Genomic DNA, 11,025 nt, shown 5'->3' on the forward strand with positions numbered 1-11,025 from the left:
CGTTAACACTGTTGCGGCCATTATCTTCTTTTACTTTATTTAATTTTTCTCTAATAAGGCAGAAAAGTAGAAAGGAGAAAGATTGTATTTATTTTGCTGCGACCGATAAGTATAAGTGTGAAAAGTTCTTTTCACCGATAAGTGTAAGTGTAAAAAATTAAATAAAGTAAAAGAAGATAATGACCGCAACAGTGTTAACAGTAAGAGGGTAACAGTTCTGATTAAAAAATATTTCAATCCATTTTTATGTCCATTTTTGCATAAAGATATTATTAAAACGTTTTTATTAATATTAAAATTGATAATTAAAAGAATTCTTGGAGATTTAAAATTTTATTTTCGATAGTGAAAAGAATTAACTTAAAAAACCATCTTGGTCAAATCGGAACTCGGATGACGGCGGAACGGGGGGCACTCTTGACAGTTATTTCATTTTACAATTTTCTTATGTGAAAGTACAACTAATATCAAATTGTAATCTAAAAAGGTGCTTCCTGGGTAGAAAATATCATGCTCATTGCAAAAAGTAATTATTGATTATTTCGGAGCTACGTGAACGCGGCCGTGGCAATGCTGAGACGCGCGGCGACTCACTCACGCACACTAGTAGACGCGTGGCTCACGAACGTGCGTCCGTTTAAAAAGCGATGCGGATTCGCTAATTTTTAAATAATAATAACTACTTTGTGAGGCGTGACTCGAAAAAATGGTTCGGGACTCTTCGACTCAGTTTTTCATGAGAAATATCACTATATAAATGGTGGGCGCGAATTAGAATACACCCTGTATACCCTCACGCAAAGCGATGCTTTATTTAAATTGTAGAACAGAAGAGTTAAGAATCTTAAATGTTTTATCAAATGTTACGTAAATTCTGTTTATGCAGATAAAAAGAAAAAGATACACGTACACGGAAAAAAATAATTTTGCTGTGATAGCAAAATCGCCGTTGCTACTGCATATGCGTAGTAATAGCAATAAAATTTAGTTGATAGAACTAATTTTACGAATTATTCGTCATTATAGCAAAATCTATTTTGTTGCGAGAATAGAACAAAATTTGCTGAGTGTATTTGTAATTACAATCACATAAATTTGCTACTGAAGCAAAATAATATATTCTTAGCAAATACATTTGTTGTCACAACGAAATCCCGATACGCCTGATTCCCTCCTGAATAGATAGCACTAGTACCACATACTGCCGCGACGTGGCGACCGCGCGTCTTTCTCGTAAGTAAAAATCGTCCCGTATCAGTATAAAAGGTGAGCCGATATGATGCGAGAGCGAGTTGTCTGGATCATGGATAGACCTCAATAACCTGAATATACTTTTGATGACTATGTGATTTAACACAATTTCACACAATTTAACAATTAGTTACAAAGTGAATTTTTTAATAGGAAGCCTATTGATACCCCACCCCATATTAAAAACTGTAAGGAGCAACAAAACCCTACTAAAATGTCTGCTCGGGATAATTTGTTAATCCAGCAAATTATATCCAGCAAATTGCGATTAGTATTTGTAACAAATCTTCTTGTTGTCCATATAATAACGAACAGATTTTGCTACAATAGCAAAAAATCTGCTGTATCAGCAAATTATTTTTCTCCGTGAAGGTCGATCGGAGCAAAACCGCGTTATCGAGTAGTCATCGAGTACTAGTAGAGAGTGTTACGTCCATTTATTAAACGTATCTACTTGTAAATAAGCTCCATAAAGAATGTCTGTAATAATCGTATAATAATTTCAAGATTCTAGATTTCTGACACATAGAATGTATAACATACACGTTACACATTCTCTTTGTATACAATACGTACATGTATACAATTAATGTATTATTAATTATAAAAAAGTGCACATGTTGGAAAATTTGCGAATATCTTATTGTAACGTGGTAAAACATGATATTGTTTCATTAATATGGTGTTCTCGTGATTAATTAAATCGGTGGAAGGGCCTGGAAATAAAAAGAAACAAGTATACTTTCGTTTATGTTTTATATCAATTTTGAAATGCAGAGACCATTAAACGTTAAGCGTCTGCGTTCGCGTTTGCGTCTACGATTGTCTCTGGACCAATCAGAAAGGAATTGCTGACGATTGCGATTCCCGTTTAGCCGGCCGTCTATTTTCAAACGCGTTAAGCGGGGAGCACACTCTTTTGCATAAATGCATAACGAATTTGATTGGTCCATTTCCTTATGCATTTGCTTATAGACCAATCAAATTCGTTATGCATATGCTTACGCACTTATGCAAAAGTGTGTGCTCCCCGCTTTACGCCTATTTTCAAGCACTACCGATAAAGTCTCCGCTTAATTGGTTTAAATAAAGTCCAGCCGATATGTTTTCAAAGGAGTGAATAATTCAGTGACATACAACTGTTTTCAGTGATAATGCACTGATTGACGTTCAAAGAGTAGGGTAGACCGAGGCGAATCGGATCACAGGGCGAATCGGATCAAAATAAGAAATCTGTTGATATTTTAAATATCGCATTGACACGGAACGCACCCAACTGGTTTTTTACGCCCCCCCTCTCGCCCCGCACCACCCGACATAGATAGTCCTCTGATCCCGCTTGTACATCACTGTCGGCGTCGCTCGTCAGCGACTCGGACGTTTGTGTGTGTTGCAGTTTTGGCGCTCATCTAAGATAGGTACTAACGATTTATTTGTGTCATATTAAGGATTTGTGTTAAAACTTCGAATTTAATGGCTTATATTGTTAAGCAAGGTGTTTATTTTAGGGAACCGATTCACTTTTAAGTATGATCTTAGAGGTTAATATCTAAAATATTTATTTCAAAAGTCCTCACTATGGGGCTAATCGGATCATGTCATCGGGGGCGAAGCGGATCACTATTTTAAACTGATTTATTACATGTTTGAGGTTATTGATTCATATTTATTTCATTGTAGATGGTTTGCACGTACAAAAGATAGACTGAGGCGGGAGAATTAATAGTCTCAAGAAAAAATGATAGAGGCTGCAAATAAAGTCCTGGCCAAACAGTTAACTTTATGTCGAACTGCTGAGATTTTCGAATTACCGTACACAAGCTTACAAAGAAGAGTATCTTTACTTAATATATAATTAATTAAATAAATATTAAATAAATAAAAATTTTTTACGTAGTAATAATAGTAATAAAATAGTAATAATAGTAATAAAAACAAAATAAATAAATAAATAAATAAAAAATAAATAATTTGAAACATTAAGAGTTCTTCAGCAAAACAGAGAGAGTGGCACTGTATTTACTGTTCCGAAATATTCATTCATCCACCATCAGAGGATTGGATTCAGTGCGAATTGAATTCATGCGAAGAATGGTGCCATGAAAAATGCACTAATATGGAAGGGAAAAAAGGATCGTACATATGTGATTTATGTGCCAATAATGAAAATTGATTTAAATTATTTATTATTTAAAATTTGTTAATGATTCTAAAGCTATTGTGTTAAGAAACTTCAAATTTAGTTGACATGTTATGTACGATCCGATTCGCCCCGAAAATTGGGGCGATTCGGATATTTTTATCTTTTTAGTTTTTAATTACTAATTAAGAGAATTTATGAATGTTTTAAGTTTTAAAATGTTTATTGCATAGATGATTAGTTACTGATTACCATTTCGTCAACAAAAAAGACATATGTTACACTTTAGTATGTTTTTTTTATTCTAAAAAAAAAGTGATCCGATTCGCCTCGGTCTACCCTATATATAAAGGCGTAGGCAAGGCATTGTATAAACCAATACCAACAGTGCGTCGGAAAGCAATAAAATAGTCAATGTGTAATAACATAAATTACAATTAAAAAATAAAATAAAATATTCCAAAAAATGTTTTCCTATTAAAAATGACTAGTGAATTCTATTCTTACTACTTTTTAAAAAACTAATCACTAAAACAACATTTGTTACAGTTTGATAGGACTGACATCACCAATTCGCAGACGCAGAATGTTGCAGCAAAACATTGTGGTTGTAAAGAACGCTGTGAAGCGTTATGGGAAAGAAGAGTTGGTGCTCGACGGATTGAATATGACGGTTTCAAACGGTTCCGTGTATGTAACCATTCTTTGTCTTGTCAACACAAAACATTATTCGTCTTCCTATTAATTTCCGTTTAGACGAATAAGGTTGCACGTAAATGTCACGAGTTTATCAAAAGAATCCCAGATGCTCGCTATAAGGAAGAAAACAATGCAGTGAAGATTGAATTGCTACTGATTAATATAATACTTCAGATTACTTGTGCAAATTTAAATATTGTTCCACAAACCTGAACCTACATCTAACATGTCATTTATGGATAACTGATACTACTTTCTTCATCTTTTGATAGAAGTTGCCTGAACTGTCTGTCATCACGCTCTTTCACGCATACCTTCATCAATTGCTTACATTGTCATCGTTTGTAAAATAGCAACCTCTTTAGGGAATGGTTTATAGGGTGTCACATTTTAAATGATCCACGCATATATCTTTTTGGGGAAGACGGCTAGCAAAAAATGACCTCAGCAAAAGTTGTTGCTTGAAGATTACGTGAAGGTCATCTTCAATTTTTTAAATAAAATCCTTATGGTTTAATATACTAACTTATTCTACCAATTAATATGAACTTTTGTCTGAAACATTTTTTATTTGCTTAATACTTTTTGAGATATTCAAGAGAAAATTCATAACTTTTTCAATATTTAGCTTATGATATCTCAATAACTGTTTGTCGGAGGGAAAAGTAGTACAGGACTTTTTTTACTTTATTTAGTCTCCGGATTTTGCTGTTGCAATAGTATTCCAATTATTAAAAATTTTTGTGTAATGTAACATACTATATACTAAAATTTACATAGGCCCAAGCAGTATCTCGTAAACGAAATATTTTCATCAAACAGATACACGCTGTTGGGGGCCAGCGGATGTGGCAAGACAACCCTGTTGTCCTGTATCGTCGGATTACGTTATCTCGACAGTGGAGAGATGTGGGTCTTGGGGGGATCTCCAGACAGTGTGGGCTGCGGAATTCCAGGGCCTCGGGTGGGTTATATGCCGCAGGATACCTCTTTAGTCGAACTGTTTTCTACAAGCGATGCTCTTTATTACTTCGGCAGGATCAATGGGCTTGACGATAAGGAGATCGGTAAGATACCGAATAGGTACATGGGATAAGAAAACTTGTAGTTGTTGCGCGCAAAATATCATGTAAATTCTGACAAGTTTTACTTTTACTTTTAAGTAAGTCTTTCAAGCGGTTCTAATTTTGTCTTGCTCGAAAGATATTCTACTATGTCAATTTTAAACAACCCCAGTTTATCCATGTTATTTCCAAGAAACGAGACATAGGTTTTTCTCGGAATTGTTCCAACTGCCTCCAGCAAATCAGTTGGTGAAGAACATGAGTGGAGGTCAACGAAGAAGGGTTTCCTTTGTCGCCGCATTGATGCATAAGCCCGAATTTCTAATTCTCGATGAACCCACCGTAGGTTTGGACCCAATTTTGAGAGACAAGCAAGTAGAATTGGCTCCTTTTTAGACGTGATAAGCACAAAATTTTAAGAAAATGTTTGGACGTTCATTTTTACAGCATTTGGGCTTATCTGATCAAACTAACACAGGAGGAAGGCACCACCGTATTGATGACGACGCATTATATCGAAGAGGCTAAACAGGCTAATACAGTGAGTCGCCATTAGATTTGTCTTAATAATATTTACGACTGTATTTAAAAAATAGCGAATTTCGTTTTAAAGAAAGCGCCAAAAATTTTGGAGAAATGTTTTTATGGCCTGGTTTACATCGTGCACTTGATATGAAATAGAGTACAACTGTACTTGAACTGATCGGCCAATGCGTGAACCAGTTTACTAGTTGTTACTATTTGTTATTCATATTAAGTGCACAATGTAAACTAGGCTAATTTTAATGCTATACTTAGCATTATTACGTTAACTCTTCCCTGTAGTGAATTAAAATTCTTATTGTAAAACATATTACCTCAGCCAGATTCGAAACTGGGACCTCTCTCAATCCGGCACGCAGGACAGGATTGAAAAAGACGGTATATGAATTCACTTACAAGTAACACTACCCAACTGATACTCACCGATTTGAATGAAACTTAACATACTTATTAAACATCGAAAAATATTAAATACGTGTTTTTTTGTTTCGGCTAAATACGCTTTTTAGGGGTAGAAAGCACCCCTCAACCCCTGGAGGTGGAAACGGTTATGGCTAATTATTTCTGAAACGATACATTTTCTGAAAAAAGTGCTTAGGACCAAAGTTGTAGAAAGCAAAGTGATGCACTTGATGGCGACCTTGAAGTCGTCCTTGAGGTCGATTTTCAAGGTCATTTAAAAATCATTTCATGTTTTTCAAAGGGAGTAATTTACTTTTCATTCTGAGAATCGATAGAGCGTAAAATTTTACATTCAGAACGTTGGTGATTTGTAAATAAAACAAGCTTTTGCAATTTAAAATTGTTCATTGATCCAACCAATTAAGGCAATATCAGTCAATAATTCGATCAATAAAGGAATTAAAAGTTAATTATTCATGAAAATAAGGCAAGATGTGATCGAGATCCAGCCAGTGAAGGCCAGATGTGATCGAGATCCAGTCAGTGAAGGCAAGATGTGATCGAGATCCAGCCAGTGAAGGCCAGATGTGATCGAGATCCAGCCAGTGGAGGCACAAGATGTGATCGAGATCCAGCCAGTGAAGGCAAGATTTCATAATTTCTTTTCATAGTCTGTGTATGGAGCATTTTTTGCGATAAAAGATAAAGCTATTCCTCGTTATTGCCATGAATATAAAGAATAATACCAATTATCATGGAATTTATACTCGGACTATGAAAAGAAATTATGAAATCTTGCCTTCACTGGCTGTATCTCGATCACATCTTGTGCCTTCACTGGCTGGATCTCGATCACATCTGGCCATTACTGGCTGGATCTCGATCACATCTGGCCTTCAGTGGCTGGATCTCGATCACATCTTGCCTTCACTGGCTGGATCTCGATCACATCTTGCCTTATTTTCATGAATAATTAACTTTTAATTCCTTTATTGATCGAATTATTGACTGATATTGCCTTAATTGGTTGGAACAATGAACAATTTTAAATTGCAGAAGCTTGTTTTATTTACAAATCACCAACGTTCTGAATGTAAAATTTTACGCTCTATCGATTCTCGGGATGAAAAGTAAATTACTCCCTTTGAAAAACATGAAATAATTTTCAAATGACCTTGAAAATCGACCTCAAGGTCGACTTCAAGGTCGCCATCAAGTGCATCACTTTGAATTCTACAATTTTGGTCCTAAGCACGTTTTTCAGAAAAAGTATCGCTTCAGAAATAATTAGCCATAACCGTTTCCACCTCCAGGGGTTGAGGAGTCCTTTCTACCTCTAAAAAACGTATTTAGCCGAAACAAAAAAACAAGTATTTAATATTTTTCGGTATTTAATAAGTATGTTAAGTTTCATTCAAATCGGTGAGTATCAGTTGGGTAGTTTTACTTGTTAGTAATTTAATTGGCCACCACTTATGCCAGGTCCTAAATGGCGTTTATGTTTCAAATTGATTTATATCTTAAAGGACCGAGTTAAAAATTAGTTGTTTATATAAAGAAGTCGCTGAAATTCCTATATAAGCTAGGTTTTCTTCTGAAGCAAGAACTATTTCTTCTTTTCGAGAACGCTGTGTTCTTCCTAATTGTAAATGTTACAAATTTGATCGTGCATAATATTGTATATTGTGGATGATACGCAGGTCAGTTTAATGAGACATGGTAAATTGTTAGCTGAATCGGCGCCGCAAAAATTACTGGAGAAATTTCAATCCTCGTCATTGGATGAAATTTTCCTGAAATTGTGCGAGGCACAGAATAATGCAGTCACTTTAACTGAAGATCAGGGATCCAATATGGAAGACACTGGTGGCGATGCCTTTAATCACGATCGAAACAAATATGAACAACTACAAGTATGTACGATTTTTATTGTTATAAAGAGCTTTGCAAATCTATATCATTTTAAGACACTAATAAGTCAAATTATTAAGGGAAACAAAACGGTTTCGAAAAGACAAGTTTCACGATTAAGAAGGTTCAAAGCTCTATTTGTGAAGAACAGCATCCAATTTACCCGTGATTACTCGTAAGTATTCATCATAACTTATCAATAATGCAGAAGGGACGCTCTTGTCAACAAAACAAAATTGAAAATTGTTTCAAATTCGAATGTTGCCTTTTCAAATGTTTCCTTCAATATACTTGTGTAGTACTAAATTGTCATTGAATAACGAGCTAGAGGTTATATTTTAATATTTTTAGTTTTTACCAATTGCAAATTTCATAAAACTAATAAAAATTCTTTCAGAATAGTAATTTTTGCGATATTAATACCGATATTCTCATGGGCTGTGTTACTTTTGGCAATTGGCGATGATCCAAAGAACTTGAATATCGGGATTGTTAACGATGAAGCTGGCAATTGCGACAGCAGCAACTTTGGCAATATTTGGAATGATGAAATCAGCTGTCACTTCAGCAACCTCAGTTGTAGATTTCTGAACAATTTGGACGACTCCATTGTGACACAGGTGTAAAAATTTAAAAATTAATCATGTAACATAGTTATTTAATGATGTTGTACATACAATATGTATATTAAAGTAGGATCAAATAAGCTTGCAAAATGCCTACTCATTGTCAGAGCGTATGTGGACGCTCTTTATTGCTCTTACCACACATGCAAGACGAACAAATTTATGTTTCAATCACAAGAGCTTACTCTAACGTTTTGCACGGGTAGGCTTTCCACTAACGGCTTCACTCGGCTAACGCACTGTTGCCGAGAGTAAATACAGAACAAAGCACACTCGAAAGTCCTAGGACTAGAAATATCAATATACAAAAGACACGACACATAAATATAATGTAGCGCGCACGGATGTCTTTAATGTATATGGTTAAAATGGCACTATCTGTATTCTCGGTATCCATTTGTCTGTCACCTATTTATTCCGATACACATTGGAAAAATTTTATTCAATATAAATTAATGGAAACCGATTAATTATCATTAACACGTTTATTGATGATTCTCATTAATTATATTGTGTTTTCAGAAGTACTATAACAATATTTCAGAGGCGAAATATGATGTTCAAAGAGGAGAACTTCATGGTATAATATATTTTCATCATAATTTTTCTGAAGCTTTAAAAATACGAGTGGAACATGTTACTTTCGCGAAGGATTCCGATCTTCTTGCTAGTCAGATTCAAGTTTTCCGTGATATGAGCGGTACGCTATATGATGTACAGAGCATTCTACAAATAGTTAAGAAATTTTATTAATTTGTATACGTGTATGTATCTACACACATACACAAACACGCGCGGGCGGTCGCGCGCGTACGTAGAGGAATGTATTTAAATAGAAAGTTTTATTATTTAAAAAACTACACAAAAAGGAATTTGAAAGATTAAAACAATTGCACGTACTAAATATTTTGACACGAACGACATGTAAAATAATAAATTTGTTACAAATGTTTAAATTTATAATGGCTTTTGTCACAGAGCTACAAATAGGACTTTTTCTACAGAAGCATCTATTTGAATGGTTTCTAGACGTTTTCAAGGCTATCATGAGTGACTGTAAATATTTGCCAAAAGTAGCCACTCCGCCGATACGAGTCAGTATATTTTATAACTTTCAATTTTATAAGTAAATCTCTTTCCATTTTTCTTTCTCTCTCCGTATACCTTGCGTAACACTACGAAGAAAATTCAATTTTCTATCCTTTTCAGTTTGAAGATCCTATATATGGTACTACTGATTTAAAGTATATAGACTTCGTGATACCATCAATTCTATCAGTGTAAGAAAAAGTCATGCCAACATAATAAATAAACTTAATCTACTAAACTACTTATAGTATTGTAATATGTTTTTGCAGAGTAGCCTTCAATATGGGCAATGTTGTCTCTTCCATCTTGATAATCACAGATCGAGAGGAGGGTGTCTGGAATCGAAGCTTAGTTCAAGGTATTAATTTTTTAATGACACTACGAAATAGAGTTTACGAATATTTCTTTGCCTTTGTATATTTTATGACATTAATGTGAACATATTGTAAATACGTGATAGGGGTTAAAGCAAAAGAAATTCTGCTGTCTCACATTGTTGTTGAGAGCATCATCACAATTATCCAGTCCATTACGATAATTCTCTTAGTCTTCCCTGTATGGGGTTTGGAATGTAAAGGATCGATATTGGTTATAATCTTCCTTTTCTTTCTCAACACGTTTTGTGGAATGATGTGTGGTGAGTACTCCACTCTGTATATCAAAAAGCGTACAGCAGCAATTCGGAATCTAATGAAAATTTCCTTGATTGTTTGTGTTAATGCATTTGCAGGTTTTGTTATATCTGCCTTTTGCACAACTGTTTCGTCGGCCATATTCTTGTCAATCGGAAATTTCTTAACGACAATATTAATGACTGGTGAGGCTTTACTCTATCTGTTTCTCGGAAATTACCTCTCACTTTAATTAGTTATTATATTAATTTTAAATTTAGTTTTTTATTACGTAATGATATATAAACAGTATACCTACAGTAATATATAAAACGTTTAAATAAAAAATATCAAAATTAACATGACCAATATACAGCGGATAATTATCTTCTTACGTTAATCGAATTTTTATTAATATACAAATTTGACAAAATTATAGGATCTTATTGGCCAACAGAGGCAATGCCGACATGGCTTGACTGGATTAGCTACATATGGCCAACTACATTGGCCTCCCAATCTTTCAGGGGAATCATTTACAAAAATTCTTCCATTTCTGATTCGGAAGTTTATATTGGTTTTATAACAACATTAGGGTGGACAGTGCTGTTCTTTGTCGTAACTATATTTGGTATGAAATTGAAATCGTAGTATTATTAGAGGTTTTTGTCTACATTATATAAATACAG

At 34.4% G+C, this 11,025-nt stretch overlaps 1 protein-coding gene across 6 annotated transcripts; it reads left to right on the forward strand.

Annotated features, from left to right (window-relative positions):
* The first annotated feature begins 2,581 nt into the window (after positions 1-2,581).
* Positions 2,582-11,019, forward strand: LOC105556730 (ABC transporter G family member 20-like). Of its 6 annotated transcripts, none has more exons than XM_012003829.1 (15): positions 2,582-2,669; positions 3,941-4,081; positions 4,913-5,157; positions 5,348-5,525; positions 5,602-5,695; positions 7,800-8,012; positions 8,091-8,185; positions 8,408-8,630; positions 9,159-9,336; positions 9,615-9,730; positions 9,846-9,916; positions 9,995-10,083; positions 10,186-10,362; positions 10,456-10,542; positions 10,776-11,019. In XM_012003829.1, exons 2-15 carry the CDS (start codon positions 3,978-3,980, stop codon positions 10,985-10,987), a joined length of 2,082 nt encoding a protein of 693 aa, XP_011859219.1. In that variant the 5' UTR covers positions 2,582-2,669; positions 3,941-3,977; the 3' UTR covers positions 10,988-11,019. The 6 variants fall into 6 exon arrangements, with proteins under 6 accessions (XP_011859219.1, XP_011859217.1, XP_011859218.1 ...); XM_012003827.1 differs by lacking the exon at positions 2,582-2,669 and adding an exon at positions 2,975-3,063; XM_012003828.1 differs by lacking the exon at positions 2,582-2,669 and adding an exon at positions 2,975-3,063 and having other exon boundaries at positions 5,393-5,525.
* Positions 11,020-11,025: the final 6 nt, after the last annotated feature.

This window comes from Vollenhovia emeryi, unplaced genomic scaffold (genome assembly GCF_000949405.1).
Source record: "Vollenhovia emeryi isolate VEMERY1.0 unplaced genomic scaffold, V.emery_V1.0 DF939816.1, whole genome shotgun sequence".
NCBI lineage: Eukaryota > Metazoa > Arthropoda > Insecta > Hymenoptera > Formicidae > Vollenhovia > Vollenhovia emeryi.

Excerpts from the sequence above, each read along its gene's own strand:
- LOC105556730 (XM_012003827.1), top strand. The coding sequence starts at position 2,990 with ATGATAGAGGCTGCAAATAAAGTCCTGGCCAAACAGTTAACTTTATGT. Across the intron at positions 4,082-4,912 it reads ACGGTTTCAAACGGTTCCGT|ATACACGCTGTTGGGGGCCA; the intron begins GTATGTAACCAT and ends TTCATCAAACAG. Across the intron at positions 9,731-9,845 it reads TAGCCACTCCGCCGATACGA|TTTGAAGATCCTATATATGG; the intron begins GTCAGTATATTT and ends TATCCTTTTCAG.